Here is a 27,305-nt window from a genome sequence, read left to right on the forward strand (position 1 = left end):
AAAACAACATACGTAGGCACCAGGCACCCTCGTGGATTTGCAGACAGAGGCCCTGAAAGCCATACGTGTTGATTCAGGACTCGAAGGCAAAAAGCAGCCTGCAATAGGTCTGAAATTACCACAAAACATCAATTTAAAATCTAAGAAAAGAACACTTAACCTTTCCACTTAAGAGATTCATGAAAAAGCAACACAGGAAAAGCCAGCCTTTGACAGAGTTCGCTGCAGGCGCTCCCGTTTAAAGAGCTGAGATGCACGGAAAGCTTCATATTTAACTCTTGCTTGGGAGTTCTTCAGTAGGGAATCACTTCAGGACGGCCAGTCTGTGACAGTGCCCTCTCCACATTCAGTCCCCTGCTCATTGGGAAGTAAAGCACAAGTGCACAAACAACTTTTCCTGCTCTCTTATGGGTGATTTACAACCAACTTCTCTACCCAGATCCCCACCTTTTCAGGAAGGAGCAGAATTCTGAATGCTCAGTTTACTTCTGAAAGCACTGGCTGCAGCTGAATAGAAAGATTTGCCCTGGTAGCTCTCAGGATAACTGCTTCTTTTCAAGAAGAGACAAAGGACCAGAGGAAAATAGTTTTATTATATCCACGTGAACTCGCATGCAGAGTTAGGGTGGTTTAGGTGGGCTTTTTTTTTTTAAATAGAACAAATTCCAATGCTTGTTCATTACAGATTCTTTCAAAGTCTTTCAAACTTTCTCACTGCCAGGGGTGAAGTCAGGCACGCACCATTTTAGTAAATCAGATAAACAATTGTGTCACCGATGTCCTTTGTCAGGCCGTTCTCGGTAATGCAAACCTGTTTCTTCTCTAGATTGATGTGGAAGATGGCTTGCTCCAGAATGGGCGTTTTCTCTGCTTCTTCTCTGCCAAGGACTGGAACACGGCGTGGCCCAAGCACAGGATCATCGAACCTCATCAGCTTCACTTTAGAGAGATCTGCAGTACAGACATGGGCCAGTCAGGCTGCGGGATCTACACACAAGCTGTAGCATCCAGTGCGTTAATCCAAACAACAATGAATTCTCAGTACTTAAAACTACCTGGTGCAAGGAAATATATTCTCTCAGGAATAAGATCTATGTTGAGATTGACACCCACTACAAAGATGTCCTTCCACAGTGGCACAGCACGTTCCCAGCTGCAATGGGGACAAACCACACACTCCCCAAATCCCAGTACTGTTCTGAGCACTATGTTTGCCTCATCTGGTTCTGGCACAGCTTATGAGCAACTGAACAGTTATAGTATCACCTTCTGAGGAGTGAATTTCAGAGATCTGGAGAAACAGGAAGGTAAGAGCTGTCTTAAACACAACTCTTCACAAGAATGCACACTGACAGAAGACTGCTAAGCAGACCAAGGAAGCTCTTGAGGAAGCCCATGATCTTTCAGCTCAGCCTTGCTCCAAGAACAAGCATCCCGGCCTTAGGCACCAACAAAGCAGTGACGCCTTCTGCCACAGACAAAGTGAGAAGGACTCGCTGCTTAACCTCACTTGTTTTTAGTTATTTCCAAACACCCACCCAGCCGAAGGCCAGCAGACTCACACACCTCTCTTATGGACAGGATGCATTCCCCTGCCTGTGTTTTCCTGTATGCTATCATAAATCCCTCCCTGCGCATGCCATCAGTACATGGTCTCTGTTCTACAGATGAACAGTAATAGAAACAGGAGCTCTTGAAAGATGCAGAAAGAAAAAACGATTCTGCTGTCACAAGCTTTTGAGTGAGGCTCAATCTCCCTTTCACACCCAGTTCCTAGTCCTTCAGAGGTGTTCGATTCTTAATTCCTGCACTCTTCATAAAAAATACAGAGGGTGTTCCATTCAAAAAAGTTATTTTCTGTCATTGCACTCACCAGAAACCTAATGCTTTCAACAGCTCTACAGCCAAGGCCAGGGGAGGGAAGTGGCAGTGTTACCACAGCCTAAATGCAAAGTCAGCTTCACAGATGATGAAATGCTTTTGCTTTAATGCTTCCAGGCTGGGATCCACCACGGCCTGTGGACCGAGTGCTCTCAAGGAAACTCTTCAAGTACTTACTGTGCCTCTTACCACTACAGAGCTCAACACTGAACAGCTGAAGTATAGTGCATAAAGGGTACAGGTGTAGAGAGGGAAGAAATAGCTCAGCAGACTCAAAATGAGCACTAAGCTAGTTCCCAAGAGGCTGCTAGGTTGTTTTTTTTTTTCACCCTGGGCTCCAGAACAAAAGTGGCAGAAGCTGCCATAACCAGTTATGGGACCAACTCCTTCTTGGAAACCCAAGCCACCAGGGGAAATATCACTCACATTAATCCCTGTCTGAAAGCAGATTTCTGTATCCCAGTAGCAGAACAAAAAGACTAATGAGGAAAAGCCCCAGAGAAGCCTATTTGCAGATTCTCTCTTTTCTGGTTCACCCAAACACAAAACTTCCTGCTCCCTTCTAAGTACCTATGACAGTAGCACCAATTTCAGTAGCTTTGTTTCTACTTCTCCCTGGGAAACGTTAACCTAATCAGCATGCGAGCACTGTACACCTGTGCCACTGTTTCACCTTTGATTCCTCTGTCCGTCTTCATCAAGCGCCTGATCACTGTCTCTCTGCTGTCCCCTTGCCTGATGGCAATTTTTGTAGAGAAGTGGCCATTTGATGGCTGAGGGTTCACCAAAAACACAGACACGCTGGGCTGGAAGAAAGAGCATACAAACATTAAAGGAGGATCTGCATTTGTGATCCAAGCCTCAGATGAAGCAGGGTGCAAGCACTCCCACAATTCTTCACTACACATGCCACAGGATACACAAGCTTTTACGTCATATTTAGGGAATTCAGTCTCCCATTTTTAGCGTCGAAAGGTATCAGAGCTAAAAACATCCATACGCAATACCACTGTTAGGGCTTCACTGATCTTACCGCTTGCTCACTAACTCCTCCAAGGCCCCACGACACAGCTGCAGGAATGCTTTAGAAAGGTTTTATTTTTATGCTGCTGAATGCTCTTTATTAGCCTATAATAAACTAACAGCTAAACATAGGCAATATTAAAACCCACTGCATTACCTGTTTGCTGAATCCTAACATTTCACACGGGAATTTACAATACCTTATAGCATAACAAGTGACCCAACAGTCCCTAAATAACAGTGGTGAAGTGAGATTCAGCCACACTGGCACAAAACCTTCTCAGTTCTTGGGTTTGGGCCGATGTTCTAACTAGAACATAACCCACCTTATCTAAAGTGGTGGCTGAGGCATATGGCTGAGAGAAACAAATATGAGAACGCGCGGATACTCAGCTCACCTGTTTTTAAAAGCCTTCAGGTTGAATCATTGAATTGTGTTGACTGGAAGAGCTGTAAAGGTCACGTACAATCACAGACATTTAGGGCGCTACATAATTGCTACAGGAGATGTTTCATGTTTTGGAGGGGTGTTGGATCAAAGGCAAAAAAAATCCAATGTTCATGTCAAATTCAAGTTTTAAATGGCACATTTGCTTTTGGTTTGAGTTTTTTTTTTTGTTGGCATTTTGTTGCTGTTCGGGTTTTTTTAATTAAGTTTTCAGACTCCCAATATCTGAATTTCTGATTTTACCTCAGTTCTGAATATGGAGAATGGCTTTCCAGGACAGCAGTCTTCTTTTATTCTATCTTCTGCTTCAGATGCAAACTTCACTTCAATGTGATCCAACTGTCAAAGAAGTAAAGGGGGTGGGGAAGGGAAATAAATAGGGGTTGAATTATTTTGGAGGGAACAGGCCTTCAGGAGTTTCCAGGCCTATCAAACAACTGTTTGTACAGTAAAGCAGGAAGCAGATATGACAATTAACAGTTAACGTGCCACTGGAAGAGTCCAGGGACACAAGGCCAAGGACTGTGATCATTCTTGCTAGCAAGGCCTTGAAACATCCCCTCCTCCTTTCTTCAGCTGAAAAAATGCAAGGCACTGGTTAGCTCAGAAAAAAACACCTCTTCAAAAGGGTCTCTGGGCTTCACTATCACAAGCACAGTCAGTACTGCAGCAAAACCCACCACTGTTCCATGGGAACACGTTTGTGTGCCATGCACCTATCACCATGTCTCATGCCTGTATTTAACAGATCTCTGCACCGGTATTTGACAAATACCAGTAGCAAGATCAAAACATTGGAAGTTGATAGGACACTATTGCTTGAGCAAAGCACACTCAAAAGTTAAATGGAAACAGGCTCAGAGCCTTAGAAAAGGCTGGTTCTCCAGCATTCCCAACAAAAAACAAGCAGTGAATATGCCAAATATGTACCAACCTCCAGCGAATTTGTCAAGTAGACAATATTCTCTGTGAGTACCGCCTGCTCATCAAACTCCATCTCCAGATCAAGAACACGTGAACCATTCTTCTCTAGATTTTCCTGTTGGGGCGGGGGGGAGGGGAGATTAAAACCTTCTAAATACTGCAAGTAAAATGATGCTTCAAAATAGCAAACTATCTACATTAGTCATGACAAGAATAGGCTTTTAGACATGAGAACTCTGCTGGCACAACACACTAACATAGGCGCAATAACTTTTTTGTAATAGGTTTTCTCCTACAGGGACTTGGCAACACCGATGGGAGGAGTAAGAGCAGTTAGAGCACATTTTTAATATAGAATTGACAAGGTGTTTGACATTCACAGTTATTTATAATCCCTATTTCATGTGCAGGTTAAGAATTCACAAAACAAGTCAGCATTTCCGCGGTGCTTCACAGCAGGAAATTTGGTCTCATGACCTAGTTTAAAACACAGGCCAAGCACACAACAACTGGACGTGTTCACAGCAGCTGTAAAACAAGTTCTCTGCAGGGAAATAACTACTTTAAATGTTAACATAAAAGTAACTTAATTAGTCCAAAAGCCAACAGCAACAGTCACAAGAGACCAAGTATCAAAGGCAATACAAAAAACATGTGATTGTTTTTTTTTTCCCCTAAAACAGAACTTCCTCTTTGGAATTTAGCCCAGCCCTTGCTTGCTTTCACATGCCAAGCCAGCTGTCTCCTTTGAAGCCCTGCTTTGTTGGACTCAGCACAGCCGCTGTTTCCTAGTCTCCTCCTCAGTTTAATGTGAACAGTTCCCTACGTGAACAACTGCTTCCCTTGGTAAATCACAAAGTTCCTTCCACATTTCGGCTCTCCTTTGATGGTTAGGAAGAGCAAGCAGAAATGCTTACTGTCTGCTAGAAAAGCTGAATGATTGGTTTCACAGAAAAAAATCACTGATCTAGGGAGTCTGATGTTTCCACGCCTTCATGTGAAATTGCTTACTGTTCTTTACAAGTGACAGGATTGATAGGTGGGTATGCGCCAGCATGCCAACCCATTCCTGTGCGCACCAGGTTCATGAGCTGCTGCCCAAAGAAGGACATCAAACCCAGGGGTGTTCAGACCCAACACTTGTAGGACTTGAGGGGAAGCCATATGAGAAGTGACTGAAGTCATTTGGTCTGTTCAGCCTGGAGAAGAGGAGACAAAGAGCAGAACTCATCGCAGTTTACTGCTTCCTCAACGAGGTGGGGAGGAAGAGGAGCAGGTGCTGAGCTCTTCTCTCTGGCAATCAATGTCAGGTCCCAAAGGAATGGCAGGAAGATGCAGCGGAGAGGGTTAAGTTGGACATTAGGGAAAGGTTCTTCACCCTAGGCATGGTGGAACACTGGAACAGCTCCCCAGAGATGCAGTCATAATGCCAAGCCTGACAGCATTCAAGAAGTGTTTGGACAATGCACTCAGACACACAATGTGAATGTTGCAGTTGTCCTGTATAGGAACAGGAGCTGGACTCAGCGATGCTTGTGGGTTCCTTCCAACTCAGGTCATTCTATGATTCTATGACTCAAACCTGGTCTGACCTTCCCCAGCTGCATCAGTTCAGCTAACATCACTACAGCTCTTTACAAACTTCACTCGTACAGGGGCCTCCAGATCTGCTCTGTGCCTTCTGAAGGCTTCTCAGACACTGTGAAAAGCTAGCTGGTTCCAGCACAAAAAAATGGAAAGTCAACACAATGGCAATTCAAATGTAGAGTAATCCACTTTGTATTTGAAGCACAGATGGTATAACCTGCAGAACACAAAATACCAAGCTCTGACGAGCCATTAGTTCACCTGGGCCAGCTCATGTAGAGACATTTTCATCCTGCCTTTCCTCCAAAGGTGTCAAAAGTTTATGAACAAAACTATGGAGATGCCAAACAAGGAGGGAATAGAGAGCAGAGACCAAAATCTAAAGTCAGTAGGAGATCTAGAATGAAATAAAGGAAACAACACCCATGCACAAAGTTAACAGCTAGCATTGCCTTTGTCTGACACATTTCACTCAGGAAAGCTTTTTCTAAACAAGAACCATCCCTCTAACGCTTACCTTAATCATGGCAACAAAAGGCATAACCTTCTTCATGTACTTCTTCAGCTCTGGCAAGGTGCTAAGCTCACTGGCAATTACTTTGTTGTCTGGCAGCTGACCTCCACTGGCCTAAAGATTGATGAACATCCATTAGAAAGTACAGGTAACATGAACAAACCTCACCCTTTAACACCACATACCCTTTGTGCTTCGCCACGAACACCAGCAAGGTTTGTCACCATCACTGACTCCACACATAATACTCTCATGCCTTTGAAACATTTCTAAAGTGGAATTTTAAAACTTTGACCAAAAAACCCAGATAACCACTGACATTGAGGCAATTCAGCGTTATTCTGTTTTATTCTTTCTGGTGACTATATATTAATATACTTAAATGTTCCACTAGGATGCATTTTGAATCCACATTTAAGCCTTGTCACAAGCACATTTTTAAGCACTGGTTTCCTGAATTGTTTGGGTTTCACTCCCAAAATTTCGGCATTTGCAACAATCCCATTCAGCACATTGGACCCAATAGGTTTTAACGCTGCTGAGAAAAAAGCCTAGAGAACGCCTGAAGTTTAATACCACAAAACCAAAGTTCACAAGAGGAATAGTGGCTTATCTCAATGCTGCAAGTTGGAAAAGCCGTGTCTCTATCTTTCAGCTCCAATACTGATGGGTCCAAGCTGAGAAGGGTGGTTTGTCACAATGTCCAGAGCCCCCCTCAGCAGTTTCTCCCTGCCAGAAGCAGATTCTTCGGCTTTCAGAAAAGCTCATTTCTACTCATGAACGATGAGCTCCTTTTCAACATATTTCTTGGAACAGCACTGACTAGTACAGACCTATGTGAGGACCAAAACAATGCTTTCAAGCCCACCTGCACAATAAGGAAGCATCAATCTGTCAGTCAATACACTCAGAAATATACTTGCAGAGAAAATGTTCAAAGCTATCCACTTACAAATGGAAAGTGAAAATGGACTGCTTTCTACTCAGATGTCAAAACACAATGAAATCACGCTGCCAAATCAGTGACCGTCCTTGGGACATTTTCATTAAGCACCAAAACGTATGGGACAGTTGTAAAGCATAAAGAAAATTAAAACCATCTTGCTTTATATTTAAATAAATTGGTAACAAAGTACAGCTTAAGTTTTTTTACACATGGAAAAAGAGCAGCCCACAAAAATGCAGATAAGCAGCCAAAAGAAATACGAAAGGATGTCGACCTGATAGTGCTTCCGCAGAACCAACAAGGTGGTGTGCTGCCACAGTGGGTAGCTCTTTGCCACGTAGATTGTACAGTGAGAAGGCTTCTGGGAAGGCTCTTTCATGCTTTTCTGAGGAAACAGAGGGAAACGCTTAGGGAGGAGTCCCGAGGCAACACAGGATGCACACCCACAAGATGACCAGGTACGCTTCACCTTTCCTTTCACAGGTGCCATGTAGCTCTTGAGACGGAGACGGAGGTCATGAGCTGCTTCCATGAGGTACTGAGAGGAGCGGATCAACACCTCATCTACAGGCCCTGCTGTTGGCCACGATGCTCTCATGATGGAACCAGTCTTTGAAGAAAGGAAGAAGTGACAAGCACAGAGATGAACACACATCAGTACCTGGTGGCTTTTCAACCCGTTATAGCTTGACTGGAAACTGGCATTTAGACAGTGCAAACCTCAGTGAGCACCCACCCATAACCAGGTTGTGAAGGAGTACACAGCCAACAGGCACTTATTTGCAAGTGTGTTGAAGACTATACATGCAATTAAACCTGCCATGTAGCTACGTAACTTCATCTGCAAGTACAGGGGTATTACAAAACTCTTAAGTTTCGTGCATAGCTCCAGGAATATTGCATTATTTGGTCTAATTTTTGATCAGTTCTTTGTGAGCAGACAACTGACGCAGACTTGCTTTAAAGTTGCATATGTCATCCCAGGAACAGACTAACTTCGTACATGCACTGTCCTATGGACAATAACCAGTTATGGCTCCTCATACCAGAAGACACAGGTTTCTTCTCCTTGCACATGAAAGACATTCATAGGCCTAACATGAGCCTCCCTGAAAAACTATAAAAGCTTGGACCCGATTCAGACAACAAAACCGGAACATGAGTACCTTTCCCAGCAGGGACCAGATGTGCTCACACAAGTGGGGACAGATGGGAGCCAACAGTAGAGTCTGAACTTCAATAAATTGAAACACCAGCTCTCTGTGCATTCCTTCTATCGCCAGCTCACGGTATTTATCCTTCGCTGCCTGAAACACAGCCAACACAACCATCACTAACATGCTCCAATGGCCAGAGAAACACACACAACTCTTTCCTCTAACATGTCTTTAGAATGTAAGCAGCCTCAAACTCCCTAATGGGTTATTACAAGAACTCTATTTTCCTGAAGCATCCGAGTGTGAATCTGTCACTTGGCAATTTTGATTTTCACATGAATATGGTACTTTTTAAAGTGTTTATTGGCACAGGTATAAGAGACACAAACACCCCCAACTGTGTGTCGGGGACTGTCATCCCAAATAGCTTGCACAAAGATACTAACAAGTACTAAGAAAAAGCAAATGAATATGATCTATCATTATTTGTACAGATCAGCCTATGTAATTGCACTCCTGACAAAGGCGGCACATAAAGGAGTATCTGTAACTCATTAAGTGGCATGGTTCAGCAGACACTCTGGAGACATGCTTTATGGAGCAGATCAAAACACACTCTGCTTCCCAACATTTTTGTTGATGTACTATCTGGATTTCTTACGAAGAGTTCCTTATTAGAAAGGAGCTAAAAAAAGAAAACTCTTTCCAACACTGTCTCTTCTTTTTAGGCAGCTTGTAGTTCATATTAGAGAACAGGACTACTTGCAGCAGCATAGTTGTCTCCCTTCTGCAAAACAACTCAAGCAGATCTTCATAATCTCAAATTTATTCCACTGAAGTACTCTCATTTCTTGGCACAATTCTCTTTCCAATGCAGTTGTGTAATTAAGGATCAGAGACATCAGGATCAAAAGAAACCCACAAAGGAACAAATACCAAGTGTTAGTTTCTTACACCTACAAAGAGACCTCCTACCTGAAATTCAAAGAAGCCAGTTTTAAGAGCTTCCTTAAACATCATCTTCTCATAGTTTTGTTCTGTCTTCATTACGCCTGCATTCATTTCACTAGGGACGGAAGGGGGGTGAAAACATCAGTATTGCATAATCTACTTCACATAATGGCAACGCTGTATAAAACACCACTATCAATGACACCAGCACAGCACAATCCCACAGCCTGTTCTACAATGTGATTTGGTTTACGGAATTTAATAATTCATAGGAAAAAAAATCCAAAAACTACAGAGATGTTCCTCACAAGACAAAAATATGGGCCAAACTGCACGATTAGCCTTTGTACAGTACCTGGCAAAGACTCTGTCATTGAAGGTGTCAGCAGGACCGCTTCTTAGACTGTCTCTGTTTGCAATCATCTCCTTGACCCACTCCACCCACGTGTAGAGACGAAGAATACCAGCATCTGCCATCGCTTGCACAAAGTTGGCATCTTCAACAGTGTCTCCAGCATCAGCCAAAGCTAAACGCATGCCTGAAGGAAACAGGATCAGCTAAGGTGCCGGCCAGCAGTTAGCTGGGAGATGCAGGAGGCTTGGGACTCAAACCGAAACGCAACGAACTCCTCATTACGAGTTGATCAAATGTAAAGTGAATTCATAAGCTGCCCGGCCAAATAGAGAGGTGTCTCAAGGGGTGCACTGTACCCAGGAGAGGAACACTGCCCTCCTCCGGAGGGAAACCAGGCACCAGGAACCACGCAAACGGGCATGCTCATATATACACTGTGTGTACCAGTGTGCATCTCATGTTTTGACCTCTTAAGTGATTGTGAAAGAACGAAACTGCCCCCTGTAGAAGGTCTCGACACAAGGAGTGGTTCCTTTGCTGGAACAGGCATCCCAACGCTCTAAAGAGCTCAGCTTTTCAAACGGGAACAGGTGGTAAGCAGTAGATTTACTGCAATTCAACGCTCCAGTGAACCCACCACGCCTTTGACAGCAAAAACCTAGTTTTATCTATTCTGACATAACGGAAAACCAGATGCAGGTCATAACGTACTTACCATCAGCAGAAAACTTGTCAACAGCCTGAGTCAGGGTAAGGAAGTTGCCTGTCGATTTAGACATCTGAAAGAAAGAAGAGTCTATTATTATCTCACACATCCATTTGGCCATCGGATAAGCAACTGGGTAAATCTGAACTAGGCCTCACAGTAAAAGCAGCCTGAACTGGGCAAGCATTCACCTAACTCCTGAATGCAGAGCTTCTCCTGAGACTCGCACAAGTTGTTACTACCAAAGTGCATGCACCCCACAGCTGCAGGGGAACAACAGCTGCCTTCTGCATCATCTTAGGTTGCACCCCAGACCTCCTCAGGCTTTGAAAAATAGCACAGCTGGCACCAAAATTTGATTCCAGAAATTACCTAAACCAAACTTAAATACTACTTCAAAAATGGCATTTTTAGCTCATCCTGCATTTTTGCTTTATATTGGACAGTCTCTAAGGCCTAATTCCAAGGTTCAGGCACTTTTAAATTCAATTGAATTTGATTTCAGAACTCATACACATTAGCAAGTTATTGGCACAAACTTTTTCCTCTCGCTGCACCCACTCCAGTGCTTAATGAAGTTAAATTTAGTCAAGAAAAATAATCAATCAATCATTCTCCATTCTGTATCACCCTAAAACTTAACAGAAATGCACTGCAATCCTTACTAACCTGGGCAAGCTACACAAGAGCAAATTTAAGTGTTCGCTAGCACTGGAGGAAAGGCACGTCTCTATCTGTGACGAATGAAAAACTGGAGGGCATCAGCAAAGAAACTATAGTTTTCACTATTTATTCCTCCTTACTTCCAAGATGGATCTTCCCAGCCTGGCTGGCAAGCACACATTTGACAGCCACAAGAGACATCTCATACATAAAACCTCATTTTTACCTTTTCGGAATTGAGAAGGAGATGTCCGTTTGCTCTCACAGCTACTGGCCATTTTTCTCTGTTGGAAAACAAGACAAAGCATTTGTCAAAGCAAACACCTCTTCCCTTCTGAAAAAAGAACAAAAACATTTATTTTTCCAGTTTGGGTTGAACACCTTAAGCAGAATCCTCAAAAAAATATCCAGGATGTGCCTTAAAAAAATTAAGGAGTGTCTTCAAAGGAAACTACAGTGTGAGGGCTAGTGAAAATCATCGCTGAAATGCAAAGCGGTGAGCACCACACCTACAACTACACTTCATTACCCCACCTCCCTCTATTCAGCTGTGTTTAATGGAAGGCCAGCAACTGGCACTGCCCAGCAGCACTTGGCAGAGCTGGGTCCCACACCTCCACTAGCAGAGGAAGCAGATATCCAGTTCCCCATGCCTGTCTTTAATATAGACCAAAAACCAGCTTTTCGGACACAGTTTTGTATAACTCCCAAACAGAGCTTCAGGAAGGCAAACACAGGATCTACGTGCACAGAACAACATCTGTGTAAGAGCACCATGCGATTGCACTGTATCCACAGGAACAGACACACGCTGTTTTAACCATCCTTGAGACGTAATTAAGAAAACTTAATAAAAAAAAAAGCAGTTAAAATCCCAGCACAAGAATATGATCCAACACTGGCAAATCCATAGGAGGATATATTTACAGCAGACAGTTGACTTTTGTACTGCAGGCCAGTGAAAGCTAAGGTTAATATCTGTTCTCTCAGATGAAGCCATTTTAGACAGATTTCAATTTTGCTTTAAATACTGCTTTAGAATTCGTATACGAGAATCTTGCAGCTTAAAATATTCAAAGGATTCTAGAAAAAAAGCCAGGGAAATAATAGTAAAAAGCCTTTGATTGCAATAACTTCTACTACAGACACTGTAACTAAGCTGTGGCACAAAAGTATAAATTTTCAGCCTAATTCTGATTGGTGCACACTCCAAAAAAAGCCACTGGTAAATGTGCCAGAGCCACAACCTCTCCCAATTCATCTCCGGCTCCCCTGTTTTGCACCATCTCCGAACTCACCTTTGATCTGCCCACATAGCCACGTGGTTATAGAGGTAGTATGAGAGGTGATTAGGAACAAGGTCTTTGCCAGAAACTCTGAGATCCACAGGATACCAAAATTCAAACTCCTCTTTCAGCTTGTCCAACTTTTCCTTTGGAATCTCAGTTTTAGGAAATGGAGCTGCCTTGAAGAAGATGTAATCCCAGACCTCTTTGCTCATTTGATGTGCCCTGTGCAGAATAAGTCTCACATTGAGATGGCAGTAAGAGTTCCTCTTACACCCCACATTATTTCGAATCAGGCAGCTCAACACCGATTCACCCGCACAGTACACTGCCTTTGGAAAACAGAGCAAACCCAGGCAAAGGGCGTTCAGGTACTCTGAGATCACATGAGTGAGGCCAACACCAGAAACAAAATCACAACTCCTCAAGCCTTGCCCTGCTTTAACGGACCTTTGATATTTCCCAGTGAAGCATGAAGTGTCCCGTAAAGAAAAAGTAATTCATAATTAAAGCACAATCTTCAATGTCCTGGAAATCTGATCACTCCTTTTCCAAATGGCACCCCCCCAGCACTATTTGTGACCTCAAGGGAATGCTGAATTCCTTTCACCAGGACGTTTCCCTGCCCTCTCTTGTCCTGGGCTGTACAGCCATTTCTCCTGGCTTCCATGAAACTAAAAGAGCAGGAAGACAAGAGTCACTGTACAAATCAAGGTCACCTGCTACACAGAAAAATGGTCATTTCCCACTTTGAACGGAATTAATCCACTCAAAATTAACATTTACTGTTAGACACATTTTACCAATTACTAGAGCTAGGATCCACAATTTTGAATGAAAACAAAATGAGGTATGAGGTCTGAGGTGATGCAACTCAGACCCACAATTCCATAGCCACTGGCCTGCATTAAAAAATATACTTATTTCTAGTTCCGATGTGCAAACTACGCCAGGAAACAACTCATAAATCATGTAGGATTAGAGCATGAGATTCCAGGTAAGACTGGCAGTGATTTATCAGTTCCAGGGGAGTTGTACTGTCTCAGCTCTCCAATCCCAATCACCAAATGCTCTCAACTGCTCCAACCAAGTTACAGAGCACTCTTAGGAGGTATTTCAGCACAAACACCTTCTCTTTCTGATTTTGAAGGCCTACAAGCTGTGGGTAAATGATGGTTCTAAGAGCTTCCAATAGTAACATGAACTAAATGCTAACCCTGCCCACTTTGAACACCATGTTTTAGAGATGCAAAGCAGTCTCAGTAAGCAGAGTTCTCATCAGCCACTGAAACCAACCACTCAGAAGCGCCTGGCAAGGACCACCTCGAGGCAAGTTCAACAAATATTAAAAAAGGTGATCTACAGTTTGGCTTTAAGAGACATTCCTCCTCTCTCTGGCCACCAGACTCTTTTTCTCCTTCCTTATTTCCCTTCTGCAGATTTGCTGTATCTTATCTAACAGCAGGTTAAGGTTTAACAATGATGCTTTTCAAACAAAAAAGCAAAGAATCAGCCGGCTTGGCTAGTCTGTCAAGAACAATTCAGGAGATGAGCGCTCTGAATTCAAGAAGAAAATGTGAGGATTCACTCTCCTTACCTGATGCCTAGAGGAGATTCTCCTTGGCCCCTCAGGTTACCTCCCTGCAGCAGGTGGGCCACTGTGTAGTAGGCCATGTAGATAGTTGAGTCAGAGAGAGACTCTATCAGCCACTGCTCATCCCAGGGCAGCCGGGTACCTAGCAGAGACAGAAACCAGGTATCAGATACTTTCAGTCACGCATGCATGTATATATGCAAGTATTTATGTGTATGCTCTTAAAAATCCCTTTTCTACAATCTCAGCTTATGTATTTGAAAACTTTACTATACAGAAAGTACTTGCTACTTTAGTAGTCAACACAACTGCCAAATAAATTTCAGCTCCTGATCCTTTGCTGTGCATTGTAACACAGTTATGACAGCTGTCCCATGCCAGAGGCTATACAAGGCAAAAGTGAGTCAGAATTTAAGGAGAAAACTCAATATATGAAATTTCTTCCAAATAAATGGCTCAGGTAAAGAGCAACAGACACGCTGCACAGAATCACCATAGGAATGCACCAATAACCACATGCTGTTTCAAGAATGTGTGCCTTCTCTGGGATGCTGGGTTCCTCTACCACTTTGGATTCCAGATAGAATCATAGAATTGTTTGGGTCAGAAAGGACCTCAAAGCCCATCCGGTTTCACCCCGTACCGTGGGCAGGGACACCTCCCACTGGATCTGGCTGTTCCAAGTCCCATCCAACCTGGCCTTGAACACCTCCAGGGATGGGGCAGCCACAACATCTCTGGGCAGCCTGGGCCAGGGCCTCACCACCCTCATCTTGACAAATTTCTTCGTAAGCACTTAAGCTTTACAAAAGAAGGGATGAGTACCATCTCCTTTAACTCCTGAGCAAGAAAAGCAGTGGTGTGCCTACCTAAGCCATATGTCCTGGAGCATGCATGCTCTTGTAGCCAACCTAACACAGCTTCAAAGTTTCTCCTAGTCTCTTCACAAAACCTGTAAGAAATGAGCTGTTACCGCTTACTCCTCTCAGCCCTCTCAGACCATCAGAAGCAGCAAACGATCAATCCCCTCTATATCTGCTTTGATAACTCACGTCTCCAGGTGTTTCAAGCACTCTGATGCTTGTTTCTTCCAGTTCTCTTCACCATAGTCTAAATACCTACAGGAAAAGTTTGCTGTAATAAAGCCATCCATAATAACAATACTTTGGCAGTAACTTCATAATGACAGCTTTACTTCACTTACCACTGGTCACACAGGGCCACGACACACTCATCACCAGACCTTGACATAACTTGTTTCTCAGGCTCCATATAAATCATGGCTTCATCCTAGGAGATGAAAAAGCACCAAAAGCTAAGATTTAAGTACTTAAAGACTTGAAAAAACTCACATCTTACTAAAAATCACCCTCTCCGTTCTAATCTGATTTACACCATTTATTGCATGGTTTTCATCACTGCACAAGATCTCTGCCTTAGTACCCTCTTCAGTAAAGCGAGGGCAACAGTTGCCTATGTGTTTCTGTGAGGTATCGGTCCACGTAATTTTGTAAAGAACATCTCCCTGCGTGACGAAAAAGAGGACAGAGCACAAAATAGTCCTCATTGACTATGCCCCTACTGATTAAAACAGCACCCAGAGGGGAAGATAAAGAGAAATGGAACAGTGAGCTTTCGCTCTGCCTTCAAAAAACACATTCTGATGCAGGCTGGAACAGGACAAGTGTTCTAATCTGAACATAACAATGCAGCAACAATAAGGGAACACTGACTCAATACTGAGCCTCTCCCACTTAGGTCCTCATCAGGAAAACCCTGTTAGAAAGATGACATGACCACTGCTCATGTACTGCTCTTCCTTCTCTGTACAATGAGCCCCAGAAAAGGGCTGCTTGCACGTCTCTGAATTTCTCTGTTGGCGGGGTTGAAAAAAAATTGCTTCAGATGCTACGCTTTCAATAACTTCACAACGCTATCAAAGATTAAATCAGACCTAGACAAGGTGACAGGATGAAGCAAGGAATGAGAGACCTCCAATTAAGTCATTCATCCCACTTAGTCTGAGACTACAAGGTCCTTCTTTCAGCAGCATTTCATACTCTGTAGTGACCCAGAGCAGCTCTAAGAGCACTGCAGAACTAAAACAGAGAGCTCTCTCCAGCAACTCCGCTGCTGGGAAAAAGGCAAAATGGATCATTTAAAAGCAGCTGCATGCATACTACCACATACGTTATCCACCATCATCTTCCGAATGCACTTCTTGACATCTTGAACTTTTTGTCCTTTGAACCCATCCACCAACATTACCTGTAAAACATAGCCCACGGAGTTGATTTTTGTTTAGATTAACAAGAAATAGTTACAATATCTTCACAGATCAACATGAAGTAGCAGTTACTGCAACCTTTGAAGTGAAAAAACAGCAATACAGATTTCTTTTCACTAAATAGACATTCATCTTCACCCAAAATGCGTTTCCATCCATGTCAGCATATACACAGCAAACAAGAACTGTTGCCAGCTTCCTAGAAAACAGCTGAGGAGCACATCACAGTGAGCCACTGCACAAGTCACAGCAGGAGACTGAAAAGACCACCCACACCGCACACTGACACGCTACTCTCTTTGTAGCAGCTTCCAAACCAATCCTTGTAACAAAACCACTCAACTTCCCAGAATGTGATCACTCATTAGAAATCAGACTATAAGTCTCAGTTTGCAGTCACATGTTCACTCTTTCTTCGATTCCCATAACTCCTCCAGCTGCAGAACCTGACTGCAGGAGAGAGCAAGTGGAAAGTTTCCGGGAAGGAGGAAAAAAAAAAAAAAAGATCTCCCTCTTTTTGCAGCCTTTTTGTTCTATTCTTTATCTTCACCCACTTCTTTTCTCTTAACCACTCAGCAAGAAAACACTTATCAAGATCTTGTATTACTTACTCCCTCACAGAACCCCTTCAGATACATTCGCTCCTTGGCCTCAGCAAGTTTCTCTCGGTCATTCTGGCTCTGGACTTTGAGCTCATCACAGATGGATGGAGCACAGAGGTTGCCATAGCCTGGGACATCAATGATGGGCACCTGAGGATTAACACAAGTGTCAGATATTAAGTTCCAACTATCTCAAAGCAACAAAAACTACACAAAGGTTTGTTTCCCAGATTTCATGAGCTTCACCAGAAGTGATGCACTGAACGAAACAAACAAGTATGTTTTGCTTGGTTTGCAGCCCCAAGGCTGACATAGGAATCTGAACCAGAGATTATGAAGAGGAAAAAAAGGTCATTATTACTAGTTACAAGTGTTTGTGCTGCACGGTATCTTGGCCAAAAGCAACATTAAACAAAGAACCATGTGCCAGGGCTAATATCAAACTTCTATTAGTTTGCACTACTCTGTGTAATTTGCAGCATCCATTACCAGTCAAGTTAGAGAGGAGTTAAAATGCATTAGTGCATCCATCAAATCAAAAATCCCTGGTAGTCCCAGTGTGGCTCCTGACCTGCTCTGATAATAACTGAAGGTAGCGCATGGAAGAAAGGATAATGCGGAATATTGGGATGCCTTCACCCGCAACCTATGTTCTCTAAGGAAAATGGATTCAGCCATGAGCCTGCATTAACAGTGTGGGATCCAGCTCTTTGCACAGAGCAGATATAATAATGTGGGCATTAAAGCTGTAGATTTTAACCATCCAAACAGTTATCAAGGTAATGATTCAATCCATTCTCCAAAACAGGAATTCCCACTAAATTTAATACTTTCCTTTATCTCTGATGTACAACATAGAATAACAAATCTGGAGTGCAACCCCTAACAGGCCAAACATTACAACTAGAGCAAACTCTGGAAACTTTAAAATTTCCAGCTCTCTCAGCTGAGAAGGATTTAAATAGGAATTCTGGAAGAGGCAGGCACAGCTCTTGTTTCTCATCAGTGAGGACAAAGCCATGGGTGCTGCAGGTGGACACATCTGGCTGTACTCACCGGCTCGAACGGCAGGACCATCTCATCTTTGATGCTGTACTTCACTCTCAAAGCCTTGGAAAATTGGGAATAAAAGATGCAATGTAGTTAAGAAGAAAAATCTAGATTTAAAGGGTTTTATCCATTTACAGGGCCTTTCTTGTATATAATATTTTATTATAAAGCAAACAAAGCCACTTCCTTGCCTTCTCCGCCCTTCTCATACCAGAGTTTAATCCTGGTGTCATTTACAAGTAGACCTTTTTCACAGTTGTCTACATTTTTAAGAGGGGAAAAACCGCTATCACTGTACCCCAAAAAAGAGTGGGAACAAAAACTCCAACAGCCTTGGCCAGCTCTTCAGATACTGATGTCCTCTCAAAGCTTCAACAGCAACAGCTACTTTAAGTGTCATTGTTAATTCATATTTAGTTCTTAATCTCATCTCTGGATAAGATTGGGAATTCCTCTGTTTCACAGGTACCCTTCTCTGCTTTACCAGGTAGCAGAGGTGCCATGAATCTTGTCCAACACTCTTCTTGAAAGCTGAGAATAAAAATCTGTCCCAGTCCAGCTGGCTTTAACTTCACTCATTTTTAACTACTTTGATGTAAAGTTAGAGATGGCAAAACTCCAATTAAAAGCAGTTTCATTTTACCCTTTTGACCCTCCAGACTACGGAAAGGAAACAGGAACACAAGTTAACAGACTGACCGGCTTCTTTTTCAGATCTCGCAAGGCTGCAAAGTCATCTGGAGAATCAGAGGGAACGCTCGTTACCACTCCAGTTCCTTGACGAAGAAAAAGGGACAACAAAGATCAGTCAAGATACACTCGATGCAGAGTGTGCATCAAACAGGCCATGGCAGGACACTGCAGCAAAGTTACCTTTGTCTTCCTTGATTGTGAGCATGGGAAGAGCGTATATCACTTTGTAGGTAGTGAGAGGCGCTGAAAGCGCAGCACCAAGAATCTCCTGTGCAGGACAAAGGAATAAATACCATTACAACACAGCACTTTTTCAACCTAGCTGAGTAAGCTCTCCTGGCCGATAGTCTTTACATTTGCTGCTGTTCCTTACATATTACAAACAAATCTTTTATATATATATATATAGTTAGATAAGGACAAAGTACATGAAAAGCATGTGTGTATCATTTGAGACAGTCTATGCCCTGTTTACTGGTAGGAAAAGTTAAATACCAGATAACAAAGAACAGCAAAATTACTGGAAGTGTAGAGTTGGAAAAAGATAGTAACCAGAACTGTTTGCCTCCAAATAGCTGAAGCACATCAGCATCAAGACAGGAATGAATTAGGAAGCCAGCGTCCAAAGCTAGGTTAAACAGTCAGAAAAGCACATTGCAAGACCATGCTTGCACTGTGGCAGCTGTCTCCTATCTCTAATTGGTTTGGATTTGCATCACGCATAGTAACAATGAAACAAAAACTATTTGCTACTTCATTCTTCAAAGCAGAATCAAGAGAGATGGTGACAAGTTCTAGCAAACAGGGTTCGAGTGATGTAAACAGCATAAAGGTAGTTTGTGTTAATAAACCCTGCTAACTACACATATTCAAAGCACAGATGTTAAGGATAGTAAATATCAAAACCACTAACATTCAACTACTAAGCTAAAAAAGCTTCATTCAAAGACTTACTGAAAATTTCAGTATCAAAAAGCCTTTTTCACATAACCTCTTATAGTTATTCCACTTTTCCACTCCTTTTCCATTCCCCATACAGATGTCATCCCTCTTCACAGCCAGCAGAAAAGTGTTACTTAAAGCCATTCATTCCCCAAGGAATACTACTGCCATAGCAATGCCTTTGTCCACAGGTAAACGTATCAGCGTAACCTCCCAGAAGCAGCTGCAGCATGGCTGCCAAGGAAGCTTTCTTCTCTTTGCTTTTTCAGTCACTAAACACTCCAGAAATGCATAATACTTCCTATGTCTTCTTTATAAATAGAATTCTGCCATCCTCTGTGTAAGTATAAGCTTCAGAGGAACAGAGAACCCTGACCAGCAAGCTGCAAGATACTTACTTCTCCCATCAGCTCCTTGACAACAGGTACGACTCCAGTATCTTTCGTGAAGCCCTGGTAGGACATGTTCCTGGCAGCTCTTTGGGTACAGATGAAAATATCCCCATTCACAGTTTCAAAGCCGATGTACTTCATGTCCGGGCGAAGCCAGCAGTTAGTCTGTCCAAACATGGTCTCCGGTCTGAGCGTAGCAGCCACCAAGAAGATATTTTTCCCTCTTAGGCCACTAGGGGGGAAAAAAACTATTTTAGAAGTCACCAAAATAAAAACATCAGGGCAGCACAGAACACGCTTTTAAGCTTATGTGAACTTCTAAGTGATGTTTCCAAAGGGATGAAAGTGGCTCACTTCATTTTATTTCGAACTCCAGTTAAAGTTCCACACAGACAGGAAATACAGCAGCTCAAAACAGAGACTAAGGCTTTGAAGCACCAGAAGTAAGAGAGAAAATCTCATTAGGCCACTTCTGGGCAAAAGATAGAACCTACTCGCCATTGCAAACTCAAGACCTACCTTAATTTTGCAGGGTAAGGATCCAACACCTTCATTTTTATTAGCGTATATTCCTGAGGCTCAACACCCTGCAATTCACAAATAACGCAAATGTTATTTCAGGCACCAAATGCTTTCTTCAAAGCCAATCGTTATCTCCACTGATACAAATGGCTGTTTACTGAAACACAGACTGGAGAGAGAGAGGTTATACTTTATTCCTGCACCCAAAAATCTTCCCGTGACAGCCACTATCTCAGCAATGCATAAGTTAATAACAGCTTATTTGTTTTGTCTTGCCAGACAGATCAGAGTATGATGTACAAATCAACAAATAATCACAGAAAACAGCTACAATGGAAAACACTGCCCAGAGTTCAAGACAAATGCTGTCAACAGAGGAGTTCATTCAATTTCCACACATACTAACAAATGAAAACCGATCACTCTGTACATACAAAATACATTCTGTTCCAAAATACAATTTATTTTCCAATTCAGTATTCAAGATATAAGCCATGCATGAAGATGTCAGTTAAAAATACTACCTCTCCTGTTTGCCTGTCATGATCCATGCAAGGCTGTCCATCTTTTGGAGAATAAACTGTGTACCTAGAAAAAGGTAGGTTTTCCTTTATTTGCAAATACAATAACGCATAGATAAACAGAAAAAAAATAAAGATCTTTATGAAAAAGAAAGCTCCTAACGGTATTTTCAAAGGTTGCACCAGTCTGTTTTCACCAACGTCAACATTCAGTTTTTTAAGTTTCTAGTATTGGCCTTATTTTGCTTTAAATTAGCGCCTACAGAAAAACTAAAACAGAAACACAATCTCACACAATAAAATACCTTCCTTTACTGCGTGGAGTGGAGCATTTGAAATGAAAGGATTTTAGTTTAATGTGCGTTATAAGCACATGCTAGAGACACATCACAGGGTTTCACCTAGAGACACATCACAGGGTTTCACAGGGTTTGGCAGGCTTACCGTTTCCCAAACTTAATCTTATTCCTTTCCTTTAATGTAAGGAACTGCCATCGTACGAAGGAATCATAGTAAGGGTTAACATCTGTAGTAATGAAAGAACGCCTCCAATCCACCTGGGAATGCAGAAGAGCCTCCAATGAGTAAATACAGCAAAGAAATTCAAGTAACCTCCCAAGAGCACAGCTGTTATTCTAAAAATAAAAAACAAGCTTCTCTCCAAGAAGATAATCACAGAATCATAGAATCACCAGGTTGGAAAGGACTCACTGGATCATCGAGTCCAACCATTCCTAACACTCCCTTAAACCATGTCCCTAAGCACTTCATCAACCTGTTCCTTAAACACCTCCAGGGAAGGTGACTCGACTACCTCCCTGGGCAGCCTCTGCCAGTGCCCGATGACTCTTTCAGTGAAGAATTTTTTTCTGATATCCAGCCTGAACCTCCCCTGGTGGAGCTTCAGGCCATTCCCTCTTGTCCTGTCAAGTGACATAATGCAAGTGTATATCACATAACCAGCGCACACTTAAACATCGAACTATGCAGACTGTGTGCGCGCACAGAGGTGAAATACCAAAACTCAAACCTGCCCGCTGTGAGTTGTAGGGATTTTGTTGTCTGTAACCAACCACTCGAGCCAAATTTTAGCACCACCTCATTTCACAATCTCCACCTGTCTTTATTTGTAAAGATCTGCTGTCAGCAGGACAAGCACCTCCATTTAACATCCCATTACTCTTCCCAAACTCCCTGTCCATGCTGGCTACAGAACAGCCTTCCAATACAGGCAGAAGACGGAAAAGGCACAACTCTTTTTCTCAGTTCTCATTTCCAGATGTGATCATTGTGCAGGGTATAAGCTATAAATAAGAAAGAACTGAATTATTTCCCAAGAGTAGTAGAAGGTTAAATGAATAACTCAAAATTCCAGAAGCACTTCTAGAGTAACACTGGTATTGAGCGGGAATCTCCTCAAAGAAGCAGCAGCGCGTTCCCAAGCATCCAACACCACAAGCACAGCTGCATGCATGGCTGAACTGTAGATTGCATACAGTTACCTTCAGTCCCATGCTCTTCAGATCCTGGACAGCAAGGGGAGGGAAATAATCCAGCCAGTGCTCAGCTTCAGAAAAGCTGACTACTTCTTCATCAGAGAGACCCAAAGACTTCATGATTTCCCACTGGTATTTGGAAGAGCCAGTCTTGGCAGCAGCCTTGCTCTGAAAGGACAACTCTGGTTAAGAAAAACGCATGTTCTTGTAGCAAGGTGGGTGCTGGTCCCTTCTCCCAAGTAAGAAGCAACAGGACAAGAGGAAAAAAATAAATAAAATCAGAGTATTCCTCTGGATGATCTTGTTTTCCTCAGGAAACCACCAAACAGTGCACCAGCTCAGCATTAAGATTGTATGTGGTACAATGGTATCTCTGGAAGCATCCAGCTGATACATTTTTTTCAAGTTTACCTTAAAAGCACCCAGCTATCTGGAAAACAATCTAAATATCCATATCACTGGTTTCTCCGACAGCGGAGGAGAAAAAAATCCATAACCATGCTCTGAAGCTTCAAGAGCACAGCACCAAAACAGAAAGCCTTTGCTTAAAGTTTACCTTCCTGCCTTTTGCTTTGTCTTTGATGATAATTTCTTCTTCTTTTTTAGCAGAATTTTCTTCCTCTTCTTCCTCCTCATCTGGAAATTCTGGAGGGCAGCCGTATAACTCAATTTCTCGCTTTAGCTTATCTGCACAAGCCTGAACAAAATCACGGGCAGAATATCAGCACTTCTCTGTGGCATCTGCTTCAGTCTTAGCTAAAAGATAACTGATAACACTCTGCGTTTCACTGCAACACTTTGAACTTTTCATGGACATTGCATTAATTTCCAGGAGATCTTGCAGCCTCGAGAGCACCTGCCATGCCAGGACAAGGCATGCAGCAAGGATTTTCTTGCAAATGAAAAAATACAACAGTTAAACATAATTTTAAAGTATTTTATTTTCTATAAATTCCATGTGTAGTTCAAGCACAACGCACCTCTACTACAAATTCATGTTCCAAATCACACTGTCTTGACGAGGTTTGGACCCTAACGAGATGTTCCGCACAGACAGTAAACACTGCTCTGAGAAGCATTAAAGACAACAGAAAGAGCCCTCAGCACCTCAAACCGCCTTACCTTTATAGGCATCCCAGTGCAGTGCAGGCCAAACGGGAACAAGCATCTCTTTCCCTTTAGCCTCTGATACCCAACTGCAAACTAGAAAAAGTGGAAAAATGAAACAGATGAAACAAGAAGGGCATAAGGCAAAGCCAGCACCCTTCTCAAAAGATAAGCACGATTCCATTTTTAACATGAAACTTCAAAAAGACATAGGAGCACGGGCAGCAGCACCCAGGAGGAACTGAGTTTGGTTACCAGGGCCACCACTGCCCGGCTGCTTAAGTATGAGCTTTGCTGCTTTTCAGGCAGCCGGATTTGACTGGAGAAGAATGGGTGCAAAGAAAAGATTGATTTTGTAGGACTTTCTCCACTAGTACCTAAAATCTGTTTGCACACAGGTAACGAAGCACAGCTTTCAGGAGAGAAGAGACAACAGCAGTTCTTGTGAAGCCAGCGCCATTTAGCAGCACCTCCTAAAAACCTGGGCAAATCTAAACAACCAAACAGGAGAAACACTTATAGCCAAGTCACTATGACTAAAAAAAGCAATTGGGGCCTTTCTCTTCAACCAGTAATATTTCCACTGACAACACAGGAACAAAGGAAAGTCTGAATTAAGTCATCATTGAATCCACACAGTAATTAGCAAAGCATTCTGTTAGCTCACCATTTAACTAGAAAACTGGCATGGGTTCTAGAAGGGTGTTAAAAGCTATTAGCGAAGGAAAATTATTACCTCACATTTAGACAGAGAAAACGTATGTCCCAGGTGAAGGCGGCCGTTCATGTAGGGGTAGGGAAAGGTAACAAAGAACTTTCCTTTGCTGAGAAGACATTGAAAGAATTAAAACATGTAATTAGCTTCTGAAATGACCACCAAAAGATGCACAACAGGTAATCGATACTTTCAGCTATTATCAGCCCACAGTGACATTAAAATCATATTTTCCCCACCAGCAGCACTACCTCTGATTTTAAAGAGCCGATAAACTAAGAGGTTTCATCATCTTTAAAAAAACACAAGAGAAAAAACCCACATAGGAATGACATCACGGAGAAATACTGAAACAGATCAAACATCTTCTCAGAGGTAACAAGTTCCAATCCTACTTCTGCAAATTAATTACTGCAGAGGCTTGAAGTCACTTATTATCTCCCACTGATGGGGTTCAGGTTTCCTAGCAGCACACTGTCAACAGGTACTCATTTCACACTGACAGATTGTCACACAGCTTTCTGAATGTGCATTTTATTGCTGTGACCTGACCTCTCAAAGCAACCAGCATCACTTCCTTTAGGGCAGTGTCAATTCCTACCTTCACATTTGTGCTCCACCTCATGCTTTGCCTCTTCTCTTCAGCCACAACCAATGATGCACAAAGATGCATAAATACAGGTCAGGTCATTTGTTTACTTGCAAAGTATTACAGAAGCTGCCACCTTCTCATGGCAGTTCCACCCACACCACAGCAGAGCTCAGCCAGCTCATGGCCAGAAAAAAACGCACAAGGAAAGCCTTTGCCTGGTTGCGGGATGAAGCTGCTCCGTATTGTAAAGCTGATCTGCTACTTTCATTTTCAGTCAGGAACTAAGTATTAATTACAACCTCATATTCCAACATGGAAAACAGTGAATACTTAAAAGCACAGACTGCATTTCTCTTAGGTAAAAAGAAGAGTTCTGCAGTGCGAGCAACACCCTGGCACAACAGTTTGTGTTACGCCTCCAAATTCAACACTCCAGTCTTCTGACCCATGTCGGTCGTCCTCTCCTCATGTTGTCCTGGGATAACATTGCTGCAGATCATAGCGTAAGTGCAAACTGAAGCTCTATGAGCAGGAGGGCAGCAGGACAAACCCCTGCAATAAAGGTCACGCACTAGAAGAAGTCGCAAAACCTCATGCGAGAGCAGTGGTGATCACACACCTGGCCTCTGTCCACTTCTACGCAAAGCAAAACCAGTTGGCCCACATCAGCACCCATCAGCTTGTCTATCTCCTTTTTTGAGCAAAGCAGAACAAGTACACAGCTTCCTCCAGGCACAGGAGGTGCACTTTCTAACTAGAGAGCAACTGTTCTCCCACTAGCAAGGGCTCCAACATCACACTGAGATGTCAAAAAGTATTAGACACCAAAAAGAATTTGTCTTTAAATCTTAGAGGGCACTGACGCTACCAAGGAATACAGAGAAGACTTTTATTTACTGGGACTTGACCAACCCCAGCTGCACACCACTGCTTTCTGTTGTCAGCTGTAGAAATACCAACTTAATGCCTAAGCAAGCACATCTAGATGATCCACGACCACTATCCATTCAAACAGGCCCCTTTCCAGTGGAACAAAGCTCCCCACAAAAGACATTTCAAGCAGATAAAGGCAAAACCCGTAACAGAACGCGGCAATACCTCTTCTGGTCTTGTCTATCTGAAGCGTCAACCTCAAACACTTGCTCATCATCCCACTTCTGCTGGATCTCCTTCTCAATTTTCTTCAGGAAATCGAGCTTTGCTGTCCCTTTGCGTTCCTGCGGAACGAGAAAAGTCTGGCTTGACAGATACAGAACTGCCATCTGTTACAGATCCCCGCGGGAAGGGCGCTGGGTGACACGCAGAGGGGACAGAGCGCAAGGTGGGGACAAAGAGAGAGGGGAACGAGGAAAGGAGAAGACACGGGAGGGGGGACAGGGAGAAGGGGGTTCGGTGAGGAAGAAGGGGGAAGGGGCTTGGGCGGGGGGCACAGAGTAGGGGAACAGGGAAAGCCCAGACCATGGAGGGGGGGGGGGCCGAGGACGGGGAGCGGAGAAACACAGAGAAGTAGAGACACTGGGGAGCCACAGACTGGGACCCTGGGAGGAGGGAGACGCCAGAGGGGAGCATGGAGCCTGCGCTCACCGCCATGGTGCCGGCTGGACCAACGCCGCGGGACGGGGGGAGGAGCGCGGCCGGGCCGGACCAACGCCGCGGGATGGGGGGAGGAGCGCGGCCGGGCCGGACCAACGACGCGGGATGGGGGGAGGAGCGCGGCCGGGCCGGACCAACGACGCGGAACGGAGTGGAGGGGAGAGATCGTTTGCAATGCGCGGCCAGTAGTGCCGTTTCTGCAGCCACTAGAGCACGGCTCTGCTTTTGCTCCCGTCCCCCCTCCCGTACCCGCTGTGCAGCCCCGCTCCCGGGGCCACCCCTTAATGCAGTGCCAAGGCAGCAGCAGGGGCGAGTTAGGAACTGCGGCTACTGAGGTTAAGGCACGAGCTGTCAGACCGACAGCCAGAGATGCGAACCCCGAAAGCGGGCAAAAAGAATGCGGGGCCGCGCGACCCCTTTAAGTGCGGTCCCAGAGATCCCTGCGCGGGGTCACGCCCGCCCGGGGATTGGGCTGGAGCTCCAAGCACCGCCCTCCAATTGGCTGCGGGCGGAGCAGCAGAGCCCCTCTGCGCCCAGCAGGCTGCGCAGCGCGGCTCCGATTGGCTGGCAGCCCAGCGGCGCGGTCTGATTGGCTACTGGCGGCGCGGCCCCGCCTTCGCTGAGCCTATTGGCTGGCACGTCCAAACGCTGCGCTCTGACTGGCTGCACTTGGCCCCGCCCCCGCTGCCCCCTGGCGAGTGTTTCTCCACTCCCATTAGCTGGCCGCTCACAGCGCCGAGCTCTGATTGGTTGCGCCT

The 27,305-nt window shown here is 43.8% G+C and overlaps 1 protein-coding gene across 1 annotated transcript; it reads right to left on the minus strand.

Annotated features, from left to right (window-relative positions):
• Window positions 1-574: 574 nt before the first annotated feature.
• On the minus strand, window positions 575-26,981 carry LARS1 (leucyl-tRNA synthetase 1). The gene is made up of 33 exons (XM_054079675.1): window positions 26,688-26,981; window positions 26,539-26,605; window positions 26,053-26,171; window positions 24,384-24,471; window positions 23,663-23,743; window positions 23,097-23,237; window positions 22,547-22,708; window positions 21,489-21,601; window positions 21,048-21,111; window positions 20,521-20,588; window positions 20,008-20,233; window positions 18,848-18,935; window positions 18,674-18,750; window positions 17,981-18,034; window positions 16,934-17,074; window positions 16,226-16,303; window positions 15,240-15,325; window positions 15,088-15,153; window positions 14,905-14,987; window positions 14,039-14,177; window positions 12,454-12,666; window positions 11,382-11,439; window positions 10,502-10,565; window positions 9,787-9,970; window positions 9,456-9,546; window positions 8,490-8,630; window positions 7,793-7,933; window positions 7,598-7,708; window positions 6,381-6,491; window positions 4,287-4,391; window positions 3,596-3,691; window positions 2,555-2,687; window positions 575-951 (listed from the first exon to the last, which is right to left on the minus strand). The coding sequence occupies exons 2-33, from the start codon at window positions 26,542-26,544 to the stop codon at window positions 746-748; spliced, it is 3,534 nt and encodes a 1,177-aa protein (XP_053935650.1). The 5' UTR covers window positions 26,545-26,605; window positions 26,688-26,981; the 3' UTR covers window positions 575-745.
• Between the last annotated feature and the right edge of the window lie 324 nt (window positions 26,982-27,305).

The sequence above is a fragment of the Cuculus canorus genome, chromosome 14, assembly GCF_017976375.1.
Source record: "Cuculus canorus isolate bCucCan1 chromosome 14, bCucCan1.pri, whole genome shotgun sequence".
NCBI classification, from domain to species: Eukaryota; Metazoa; Chordata; class Aves; order Cuculiformes; family Cuculidae; genus Cuculus; species Cuculus canorus.

Coding starts and splice junctions, on each gene's coding strand:
- LARS1 (XM_054079675.1), bottom strand. Junction 23,238..23,662: donor GCACTGGGATGCCTATAAAG/GTAAGGCGGTTT, acceptor GATTTTGTTCAG/GCTTGTGCAGATAAGCTAAA. Junction 952..2,554: donor GACGGACAGAGGAATCAAAG/GTGAAACAGTGG, acceptor TCTGTACTGCAG/ATCTCTCTAAAGTGAAGCTG.